General features: G+C 40.5%; 1 protein-coding gene across 3 annotated transcripts in view; it reads left to right on the top strand.

Annotated features, from left to right (window-relative positions):
* Window positions 1–12,490, top strand: part of cdan1 (codanin 1) — a 116,768-nt gene that overhangs the window by 87,418 nt on the left and 16,860 nt on the right. For 2 of the 3 annotated variants that reach the window (XM_043698388.1, XM_043698387.1), the window contains exons 20-22: window positions 66–129; window positions 2,991–3,069; window positions 8,740–8,894. In XM_043698388.1, the coding sequence (XP_043554323.1) occupies window positions 66–129; window positions 2,991–3,069; window positions 8,740–8,894 (298 nt within the window). The remainder of the gene's footprint in view (window positions 1–65; window positions 130–2,990; window positions 3,070–8,739; window positions 8,895–12,490) is intronic. The other variant, XR_006312867.1, reaches the window with a different exon arrangement.

The raw sequence follows: 12,490 nt of genomic DNA, 5'->3' as shown, positions 1-12,490 counted from the left end.
TTTGGATCCAAATTTAGAATTATTAAAGTATTTCTGAAGTATTTTTTTTTTCTTCAACTTTACAGATTCTGTACCAGAAAAGGACCAGAAGCAATTAGGGTTCTACTTCCAGGAGAGACATCTGCCTCGGTTTGTTAACTTTTCAAATTATTCTGTATCCTGAGGGTTGGTAGGTAGAGAACACTTTCTGTTTCTGGTCCCAGCCCAAGCAGGTTCTGGCAATCTCATTAACTTATACCTGAATCATTTTGGTGCAGCTTTAAACTCACCCAAAACAGAGAAAATTAGTCACCAGAGATCTCCGGGGCCTGAACCATGGGAATTCTTAATGTCCATGAGCACAAGGTAAATTTCTAACATAAATGCTAAATACAGACTGCCAGGGAATGCAGTGAAGCTGAATTTACCAGCAATGCCAAAGAATTAGGTACCTGGTCAAACATTTTATTGAGAGTTAATGAGGCACTGTGCTATATGAAGATATAGATCAAGACACCTGAGAGTACCCTGATGAATAGCAGTGGACATTAAGCTTGTGTATGTTCCAGTATCTTATTGCATTGTACTTGGCTTTCCACCGTTATTTATAATTCATATTGTTTTTGCTTCCTGCTTGTTGAGAGCTGGATTATGAGCTAAATATTGATAAATCATGGCTACTCAATCAGGATTATAACAGATACTGTGCCCCTTGTCCTGTGTTCCCCTTTCTCTCTCCCTGGAAATTTGCTAATTCTGACCCAAACTGTATCCTCTGATCTTCAAATATCACTCCCATTCTTTAGCCAAAAGCACTACTTGCTTCCTCTTATGTCACCTGGTTCAACTCACCATAGACTCATACAGTACAGAAGGAAGCCATTTGGCCCATTGTGCCATACTGGCTTTTTGAGGCAGCTACCCAATTAGTTCCCGTCTCCTGCTCTTTCTCCACAATCTTCAAAAGATTTTCTTAGCAAATAATTCTCCAGTTCCCTGGTTCCACCAGCCTTTTAGACAGTGCATTCCAGATTGCAAACTGTTGTGTAACAATAACTTTCATTCCTTTTACCAATTTTTATAAATCTAGGTTCTCTGTTTAGACTCTTCTGCCATTGGGAACAGTTGTGACTGGCATTGCTTTTGTTGAGGTGGAAGGTTTCAGGAATGGTTGTGTTGGCCTGCACTTGATCCCACTATAGATGCCTGATCATGATATATTTCTGCTCCACAGTGGGAGCATCAAATGTGAGACTGCTACTTTGTTACTGGGGAGAATTACTGAAATGAACTTGGAAGTGGTCTCAGTTTTAACTACCAGTCTTCTGAAGCAAGTGGAAAAGGTTTTGAGGCGGGAATCCCCAGCAAGCTCAGTGCATTTAAGAGCATCCTAGAGTCATGATCTTAAATTCCCCCATTAGCTGGTGATTTTTTTTTATTTTATATTGTTTGTTTATGGTTTTATTTAGTAGCCAGATTCATTTGTTGAAAATAGAATAAAACATTTTGATAACAACTGCAAAATATCCTACTTAGGAATACCCTCTCTACTTTGACTCGGTCTTTTCTTCCGTGGTCCAGTCCCTGCCCATGTACTTCCCCGATTCCTCTGATACTTTATGCCAATTTTGGAATTTCCAAAATGCAGACTGTAGCTACCTCCTGTTTACCATGGAAGGCAATCCCTCTACATGCTCATTCCCCTCATTTCTGGAACAAAGGCCTGAGCCGTCCCAACACCATCCTCCTCCACCTGACTGAGCTCATCCTTACCCTAAACAACTTCTCTTTTAATTCTTCTATTTTCTTCAGGTCAGAACCCCTTGACAGGGCCCTCAACCAGGTCCAACTCATCTCCTGTGCTTTGGCCCTCACTCCCTCTCTTCCCTCCGGCAGCAGTGATAGGATTTCCTTTGTCCTTGCCTACCATCCAACCTGCATCCACATTCAGAAGATCATTAACTGCTATTTCTGCCACCTCCAGGCACATATTCCCCTCCCATCCCTTACCTGCCTTTCACAGGGGTCATTTTCTCTGGGACACCCTGGTCCACTCTTCCTTCACTCCCAACACCCTCCCACAGTACCTTACCATGCAATCGCCAAAGGTGTAACACCTGCCCATTTACCTCTTCCCTCCTCAGTTTCCAAGGGCCCAAACATACCTTCCAGGTGAAGCAGCACTTTACCTGCACTTCACACAATCTTAGTGTACTGCTCACAATGCAGTCTCCTCTACATTGGGGAAACCAAGTGTAGACTGGGTGACCACTTCACGGAATGCCTACGTTCTGCCCGCAGTTGCTTGCCACTTCAACACACCAGCCTGCTCCCTAGCCAATGTCTCTGTCTCAGGCTTGCTGCAGCGAAGCTTAATTTGGAAGACAACACCTCGTTTACTACTTGGGGACCCTGCAGCCTTCTGGACTCACTATCAAGTTCAATTACTTTAGCACTTGTTATTGCATAGTCTGCTACTACACACAACCCATTGTTGGACACTAACAGTCTCCGCTAACAGCTATTCACCCTTGAGTTATTCTGGAACTCTTCAGGATCATGACCGAGGCCTTGATCTCCTTCCAGAATTTGTTATGATGGGGCCTGCTGCTGTCTTAGCAGTGATTTATAAACATTTAGGACTACAGTGTCTTTGTGGAATTTTTCAATTTCCACTGTGTGTGAATGCCAACTCATCAAAACATTCTGCAAGTCCTTCTGCTTTGGAAAGTGTGTGAGATCTCAGTGCAACTTCCTGGATGAGACAGTTATAGTTGAAAATGTGCTTGTAGTTTTGATGTCTGTTAGATACTGTTTATCTGTGTGCCTTTGCCCTCTTCTCATTGTGATTAATTCACCATCACTAGTACTGTGCCCTCTACTCAGCTGTCCTCCCTCTTCTCGTCTTAGTGTTGCTATCCCCGCCTCCCTCTATAAAGCATTTGAATTGCGTTTCTGCTATTTGAATCACTGGTGATGTTTAAAAGTAATGAAGTCTTATTTTTAAATAGGTGCTGAGCACAGCCGAAGGTATTACAAGCCGCCTTGCTACTGAGAAAGCGTGTACATGGCTTTATGCCAACATCGCAGGTACAGAGTGCCATAAACATGGAACATTATTTTTTTGTGAAAGAACACGAGACATCCCTAGCATCTATGCCATGAAATGTTGCGGTCTCCTCGGTGGCCTTGGTCATGTTGAGTTCAAGAAACCACTGCAAGAAATGGTTCTTCAGTGATTGAAAATCATATTTATAAATTCTTGCAGGATAGGTGGGAAATCCGGTAGCTTGGCATTGTAGGTTTGGTGATTATCATCTCTTCTAGCACACCAGCCTTTCAAAGCTGAAGCTCATAGCAAAAGTTATAAAAGTCAAAGTTACAATTTATGCTTTAAGCACTACAAGCAAAGGGAAAATTAAAAGGTTTAAAATAAGTGCATAGAAGTTCTCATGCCAGATGATTAGAAGATGGCAAATATTATTCCCTTGTTCAAGAAAGAGAACAGGGATAATCCTGGGATTTATGGATTACTTGAAAAGCGTAGTTTGGTTAGAGATAAGTCATGCCTCACAGGCCTTCTTGAATGCTTTGAAGATGTGACAAAGTACTTTGAAGGTAGAGCCATGGATGTGGTGTATATGGATTTTAGTAAGACCTTTGAGAAGGTTCCCCATGGTAGGCTCATTCAGAAAGTAAGGAAGCATGGGATACAGGGAAATGTAGCTGTCTGGATACAGAATTAGCTAGCACATATAAGACAGAGGGTGGTAGTTGATGGAAACTATTCAGTCTGGAGCTTGGTGACCAGTGGTGTTCTGCAGGTGTCAGTTCTGGGACCTCTGTTCATCGTGATTTTTATAAATGAGTTGGATGAGGAAGTGAGTCATGAAGTTTGCTGGTGTGATGGATAGTGTGGAGGGCTGTTGTAGATTGCAACAGGACATTGTCAGGATGCAGAGCTGGGCTGAGAAGTGGCAGATGGAGTTCAACCTGGAAAAGTATGAAGTGATTCATTTTGCAAGGTTAAATTTGAATGCAGATTGCAGGGTTAAAGGCAGGATTCTTGGCAATGTAGAGGAACAGAGGGATCTTGGGGGCCATGTCCATAGATCCCTCAAAGCTGCCACCCAAGTCGATAGGGTTGTTCAGAAGGCCTATGGTGTGTTGGCTTTCATTAGCAGGGTGTTTGAGTTTAAGAGCTGCGAGGTTTTGCTGAAACTCTATAAAACCCAGGTTAGACCATTTCTGGAGCAGTGTGTCCAGTTCTCGTCGCTTCATTATAGAAAAGATGTAGAAGTTTTTGAGAGGGTGCAGATGAGATTTACCAAGATGCTGCCTGGACTGGAGGAATGTCTTATGAACAAAGGTTGAGGGAGCTAGGGCTTTTCCTCATTGGAGCGAAGAAGGATGACAGTTGACTTGATAGAGGTGTACAAGATGATGAGAGGCAGAGATAGAATGAATAGTCAGACTTTTCCTAGGGCAGAAATGGCTATCATGAAGGGGGCATATTTTTAAGATGATTGGAGAATGGTTTGGGGAGATGTCAGAGGTCGGTTCTTTACACCGAGAGCAGAGGGTGCATGGAAAGTACTGCCAGCGGTGGTAATAGAGTCTGATACATAAGGGACATTTGAGCGACTCTTGGATCAGCACATGGACCATAGATGAAGGGTATGTAGCTTAGTTTGATCTTGGAGTAGGATTAAAGGTCAGGCACAACATTGAGGGCTGAAAGGTACTGTACTGTTCTGTGTTCGAGAACAATATTGGAGTTGAGTGCAAATATATGTTCTTTGTACAAAACTATAACATACCAGGAAGAAATTGAATTGTGGGCATAGATTCAACTTTGACGATGTGAAATGGCATTCATGACTGAGACATGGTTGCTGAATGGTCAGGTTGTGATGTTGGAGGGGAAAAGGTGGTCTTAGTATTGAGTGTGAAATCGCAGTAAGGAGAGATGATGTAATGAGATGTTTTAGTAGGCAAAATAGACTTTTAGTAAAATGGAAAGGATATTAAGACCTCATTGGAAGTTATGTATACGCTCCATGGTAGTAGCTGCAAAAATAATTTGTAAAAATGGAGATTAGAAAAACATGTAACAAAAGTGAAGTAGTTTAATGGGAATTTTAACATTTATATAGATTGGGATAAACATATAAGCTTATGTCAGGAAAGTAGCAAATCTCTTGAATGTGATATGATTTTCTATAACGGTATACCCTAGAACCAGCAGAAGGCATATCATTTGGTTTACTTAACAGCAATGTTCATCAAGCAGTGATCTTAATATGAACAAGATTCAAGGTGTGTTTAAAATAGAGAAACAAACAGTAAGATTCTAGGATTTAATGAGCTGAGATTGAGACTGTCCACAGTAAACGGGACAAGTCTGTCTGTTGGTAACAGGATACAAGATCAATGGAAAGTATACACTCTGCCTGGCAAAAGAAACCCACCATGAATGACTAACCAGGTAAAACTTATAAATCGAGCTAATATCCTGACATTGGGAGAGACACAACAAAGTCAGAAAAATGACAAAGCAAGTGGTAATAACTACAAAAAAGGAATGGGAAAAGAAACCTGTAAGTAATATCAAAATCAACATGCATATCTTTCACAATTCAGAGAAACAATCAGGACATTCGAGGGCCCATTAGAATCTGATAAATGATATAAATAAAAATAAAGAAAGGACGGACATGTTGAATATTTATTTTAGCTGGTCTTGAAGAGGTTAGGGATAGAGAAGGATGAGGCTACAAAGCATTTGAAAACAAAATGAGAATTTTAAAATCCATACATTTCTTAATCAGGAACCAATAATAGTCACTGAGCATAGGAGATTAGAATTTAGGAGTCTGAAGAGTAGTGCATTAAAATAGTCAGGTTAGGAGGTAACAGGCAAGATGAGAGCTTTAGTAGCAGATGAGCTGAAATGGGATGAGGTTAAGTTATAACAACATGCAGGTGGAAACAGGCAATCTTCATGAGGTCATGGACATGGTCAGGATGACGTCAAGGTTGCAAACGATATAGTTCAACTTAAGTCTGTCACCTGGATGTGGAATGAATTCAGTGGCTAGAGAAAAAGCAAAATAACAGTAATGGAGAAAATGATGGGACTGAAGAGTGGCTGGATCAGATTGTTTCCATCTCTGAGTTTTAAAGCAAGTAGGTAAGAACAAACGCGAAAGGATTCAGAGAAGGTTTGCAAGGATGTTGCTAGGAATGGAGGGTTTGTTTTATAGGGAGAGGCTGAATAGGCTGGGGCTGTTTCCCTGGAGTGTCAGAGGCTGAGGGGTGACCTTATAGAGGTTTATAAAATCATGAGGGGCATTGATGGGATAAATAGACAAGATTTGTTCCCTCTGGTGAGGGAGTCCAGAATTGGAGGGAATAGACTTAGAGTGAGAGGTGAAAGAGATAAAAGGGACCTAAGGGACAACTTTTTCATGCAGAGGTTGGTGTGTGTATAGAATGAGCTGCCGGAGGAAGTGGTGGAGGCTGGTATAATTGCAGCATTTAAGAGGTATCTGAATGGGTATATGAACAGGAAGAGTTTAGAGAGACATGGCCCAAGTGCTGGCAAAAGAAATTAGATTAGGTTAGGATATCTGATTGGCATGGACGAGTTGCACCAAAGGGTCTGTTTCTGTGGTGTACATCTCTATGACTCTATTGTTGGTGTCCTAAATATAATCTTCCAGAGTTCTTGTGATATTGGTATTGTTTCTTTAGACTGAATCTCACGATAGGCAAGCAAAAGAAAAATTGACCACTTAGTCTAACATTTTTGTTGGGAGCTTATGCAGGTCTGTTGTGAGGATCACGTGACTAAACACAGTGAAACATGTTATTTGTTCAGAGCCTGTGTAGATTTTTAAAGGGTAAGTCATGCCTGACAAACTGATTGAATATACAGTGAAGAGGTGACTCAGGTCTATGAATTATTATTTATATGGGTTTTCAGTCAACATTTAATCAAGTTCCTTGTAAGAAACTGTTATTTAAAGTTGAACCTCATGGAACTTAAGCCAAATGGTTGACCTGAGAAGCAGGAACCAGAAAATAATAAGACTGTAATTGACAGCACGTGATTATCCATATCTCTCGGATCCATGTTGACATTTCAACAGCTCACCGTATGTATTAACTACTTAGATGATGGGGTTGCAAGTTGTATATCCAAATTTGCTAATGGTATTAAGATGAGGAAAATTGTAAGGATGAAAGCATTAGCTTACTGAGCAAAATTGGCACATGAACCCCAGAGCTGAAAAAGTGTTGCTGGAAAAGCGCAACAGGTCAGGCAGCATCCAAGGAGCAGGAGAATCGACGTTTTGGGCATGAGCCCTTCTTCAGGAAGGGCTCATGCCCGAAACGTTGATTCTTCTGCTCCTTGGATGCTGCCTGACCTGCGCTTTTCCAGCAACACTTTTTCAGCTCTAATCTCCAGCATCTGCAGTCCTCACTTTCTCATGAACTCCAGTCAAGACAGTTGAGGTCGTCAATACTGGACTTAAAAAGCATGGAACAGGATCTTTCTAAATGGTGGAAAGCAAGAAATGGTGGAGGTCCATGTGTATAGGTCATTAAAATCTCATGGGTAGGTTTGGATGTCTGTATATAGTCATGGAGATGGCTTTCATATGGAATCAAATAAAAGACAAATAAAATCCTGGTTTGGCTATACAAACCTCTGCTTAAGCCAACCCACGGAGTACTAAGTGTTGTCCTGGATACCATATCACGGGAAGGATACATTGGTCTTGGAGGGAGTGCAATGCAGGTTCAGCAGAATGATGACTGGACTCTAATTTCTGATGAGAAATCACACAAACTAAGGTTGTATTCCCTGGAATTCAAAAGGTAAGGGGTGATTTGGTGGAAGTTTTCGAGGTGGAAGGCAATGGGATAGATAGAAAAAAACTATTTATACTTGTTAGGGAGACTAGCTCAAGTGGCCGAAGTCTAAAAGTAAAAGCCAGACATTTCAGGAATAAAGTTGGGAAAAACTTGCATGCCAAGGGTAGTAGAGGTTTGAAACTTTACTGCAAATGGCAATTATTGCAAAGTGAATTGTTAATTCATCTCAGATTTGTTCATTTTAACCAATAATCACAAATTAAAAACTAATTTCGGGGAATGATGGCATAGTGAAACAAGGTCACAGATCAGCCATGGTGCAGCAGACTAATGAAGGTAAACGGACTCTTGATGCTGAGCAGTAATTTAGATTTCTCCCTCCCCTTGTTCTAGTGCAGGTGAAGAACTTGATGCTGAGATCAAATACCTCTTCTTGATGTGCCTGCTTACTTCTCACCAGAAAGTCAACAGTCTTAACCTTGCACCAGAAAACAACAGCTCATTGTGAATGGATGCAGAGAGACAGGCTTTCTTAGGTTGCAAATTAGGGTATCATCTACTTGTTACTAGAAGGCAATTACTCGTGAAATTAGGTTAAGTACCCTTGAATGGTATATTGTAAACTATTTTAAGGTCACTTTGCCAGTTCATATTTTAAATAGCTTTTGTCCAGCTGAGTGGGGAATGCAGATGTTTTTGAGTCAGTCACAGAGAATTTATCTCTGCTTTCCCTTAGTGTATTCTCTAATGATAGAAATAAATGGGTGTTCTATTGGTTCAGTGTGCCTGATCAAGAGGAACATGTATAAAATGTAATTTTGAGGTTGTGGTAGATTATGTTCCTAATCAGGTTTTATTTTTATGTTTTGCTATTAGCTTTAATTAGAAAAGAAATAAAGCTCAGCTTTGACAAACTGAGGAAGTCACAAGCAATGCAACCAATAAGTGAGGTTCCTGGAGCAAAAAGAAATTGCTCACCAGAATGTAAGCACACGGCCTCACCTCCCTCCCAGATAGCCAGTGAGTTTAAGGTATGTAACAGCCTGTTGACTATATGTGAGAGAAATGAAGAATTGGTTCAATAATTAATGCAGTTGGATAAAGTAATGTGGCAGCTTTTTTTAAAAAAAAGGCTTAATCTTGATCCATTTCTACAGGGTCTGATGAATTCAGTGTATAGTCTGGGAATGTTTTATTTCTGTAGTTTTTACATTACACACAAGCTGTTATGAGAGATTTTCATTTTTTTTTTTGCAAATTGGTTTTTGTAGCATATAATTTAGCAATTTACTGATGTCATTTGTTGGGATGCAAATTACCTGGAAGAAATTGTCGCCTGTTGCTCTGAGGAATACGATTGATTAACTCTTGCATTTTTAATTGATGTATCTTCAGTAGTCTTTAATCTTTTCACACTTAAGTTAACTTAACCCTTAAGCATTTATGGTGAAATATGTGTTGAAACTTTATTGCTGGAACAGCGCAGCAGGTCAGGCAGCATCCAGGGAACAGGAGATTCGACGTTTCGGGCACAGGCCCTTCTTCAGGAATGGCCTGAAGAAGGGCCTGTGCCCGAAACGTCGAATCTCCTGTTCCCTGGATGTTGCCTGACCTGCTGCGCTGTTCCAGCAATAAAGTTTCAACTTTGATCTCCAGCATCTGCAGACCTCACTTTCTTCTGGTGAAATATGTGGAAAAGGTTCATTGCTTAGGCTACTGAAAAACCAGTAGCATTGATGGAATTGTTCAACTTCCTGGATCAGATTTTTGATTTAGTTTGTACAAGGCACAGAGTGAGATGGTTAGTACGTTTAGAAAAGTGATTACATAGCAGGGTCAGGCAGACAGATGGATTACCGTCAGGAAAGATATGAAAATAGTTCAAAAGTCTCCAGTGGTTATTCCTCTGTCAAATAGATATTCAGCTTTTGGATGTGTTGAAAAGTCTCTCTGAGGAACATGGAAGGGGCAATTGGACAGTTGAAATTATTTTAATGTTAAGCAGCATTTGACAAAATTTAGTTAAATTACTGTTAAAGGGGACTGTCCTGTCAGGGGCAGAGACAGGAGATTCTGTGGCAGTGTGAGCATAAACTTAGGATGGTTTGTTACCTTCCTGGTGCTAGGATTAAGAACATCTCTAAATGTTTGAAGCATATTATGAAAGGTGAGATTGAGAAGCCAGAAATTATTGTACACATTTGTAGGAATGACATTTTTAGGGAACAGATTAAAGCAGTACAGAATGAATTTAAGAGGTAGAAGATTAAAACAAACCTTAAAGGTAGTAATTTCTACTTTACTCTCAATGTCAAATGAGGGAAGGGACAAAAGGATAAAGGAGTTGAATCAATCACTGAAGAGCTGGTGTACTGTTCAGGGCTGCAGGTTTTTGGACAATTGAAATGTCTTCTGGGATAGAAAAGACCCGTTCAAAAAGGATAGGTTTAATCTGAGCTGGAAAGGGACCAGTATCTTAGCAGGAATGATGTGGAGGTGCCGGGTGTTGGACTAGGCTGTACAAAGTTAAAAATCACACGACAAACAGGTTATAGTCCAACAGGTTTAATTGGAAGCACTAGCCTTTGGAGCGACGCTCCTTCATTAGGTGGTTGTGGAGTACACAATTGTAGGTCACAGAATTTATAGCAAGTTTACACCTTCAACACATTATCTGGGCTGACACAAATTGTTAAAGATAACCTGAGAATGTAACTTGGTCATTCTAACAGATGAGAGACTTAACAATCAAGGTATTTTTCAATGTATAATTTCAGTTACATCACACTGTAAACTTTTGCTATAAACTCTGTGTCTTACAATTGTGTACTCCACAATCACTGATGAAGTAGCGCTCTAAAAGCTAATGCTTCTAATTAAACCCATTGGACTATAACCTGGTGTCGTGTGATTTTTAACTTAGCAGGGAGATTTGCTTGTTCCATTAAGGGAGACTGTATATTGAAAGAGAGGGGGAGTGGAGGAATTCCAAGTAGCAGTGTAAACAGAAGGATTAATGGGGAAGGTTCTGAATGTGAAGAGAGCATGTCAGTTAGAAAAGAAACACAAGAGAGAGTCAAAGTATGTAGTAACTTTGAAGAACTGAATTGCAGTTATTTTAATGCAAGGTGTCTTACAGGTAAAACTGATGAACTCAGTGCATGTTTAAGAACATGGGATTGGGACGTCATATCTATTACAAAAACTTGGCTGAGAGATAGACAAGATTGGCAACTCAGTCTTCCGGGTTTTAGACGCCAAAGGAAGGATAGGAAAAGAGGCAAGGAAGGTGGGGTGTGTGGCATTTTTGATTAAGGAATATATTACTGCTGTAACTAGAGAAGATGTTTCTGGAAAATCGTTCAGTGAAAATACATGGGTAAAAATTACGAATAAGAAAGCAAAAAGTCCCTTTTAATGAGATTGTACTATATGTGCCACCACCACCCCTCCCCCCTGATTTTTCTCATCAATATGTGGATGTGGGGCAAAACTAGACTTTCCTTTGGGCAATAAGGCAGGGCAGGTGACTGAAGTAAAAGTGGGGGAGCACTTTAGATCTAACAATCATAATTCTATTAGTTTCAAGTGGTGATGAAAATGGATAAATGTTCTATAAAAGTTAAAGTTTTTAATTGGAGTAAGGCAAATTTTAATGGTATGAGACAAGAACTTGCAAACGTTTATTGGAATAGACTGGTTGCAGGTAAAAGGACATCTGACAAGTGGGAGGTGTTCAAGAGTGTGATGACGAGAGTTCAGAGGCATCAGGTACCTGTTAAGGTGAAGAGTAAGGCTGGAAAGATTAAGGAACAATGGATGAGTAAAGATATTGAGGGTTCTAGTCATGAATGAAAGATAATCTTCTTTTAGATATCGACAACTTGGTTCAATTGAATATGTTAATCAACGTAATGAGCACAGGGAGACAGTGAGGTCTGTAGATGCTGGAGATCAGAGTTGAGAGTGTGGTGCTAGAAAAGCACAGCAGGTCAGGCAGCATCCGAGGAGCAGGAAATTCAACATTTCGGGCCGGAGTCCTTCATCAGTAATAAGCACAGGGGCATTCTTAAGAAAGAAATCAGGAAGGCAAAGAGGCAGTATGAGAGAGCATTAGCAGAGAAGGCTAAGGATAATCCAAAGCGATTCTACAAATACATTGAGCTAGTGAGTAACTGGAGAGAGGGTTGGCCTCTTAAAGATCAAGGTGGTTGTCTTCGTATTGAAGCCCAGGAGATAGGGGGGATACTATATTAATATTTTGCATCATTTTTTACTGTGGAGAAAGAAATGGAAGACTAGAAAATGCAGAGAAATTAACTTTGATGTTTTAAAAACAGTTCACATTACAGAAGTGGAAGTTTGGCAAGTTTTAGAGAGTATAAAGGTGGATAAATCTCTGGGACCTGATGTAATGGAGTGATGGAGAGGGATAAGTGTGCACTGCAGGGCAAGAGTTATAGCTGGGGGCAGAGAAATTATGATGCGGTGAGGCATGACTTAGGATGCGTGGCTTGGAAAAGCAGGCTTCAAGGCAAGGGCGTAATTGATATGTGGAGCTTGTTCAAGGAGCAACTATTGAGTGTCCTTGATAAGTATGTACCTGTCAGGCAGGGAGGAAAAGGTC

Source organism: Chiloscyllium plagiosum, chromosome 10 (assembly GCF_004010195.1).
Source record: "Chiloscyllium plagiosum isolate BGI_BamShark_2017 chromosome 10, ASM401019v2, whole genome shotgun sequence".
Lineage (NCBI taxonomy): Eukaryota > Metazoa > Chordata > Chondrichthyes > Orectolobiformes > Hemiscylliidae > Chiloscyllium > Chiloscyllium plagiosum.
This window is presented reverse-complemented; position numbering and strand designations above follow the sequence as displayed.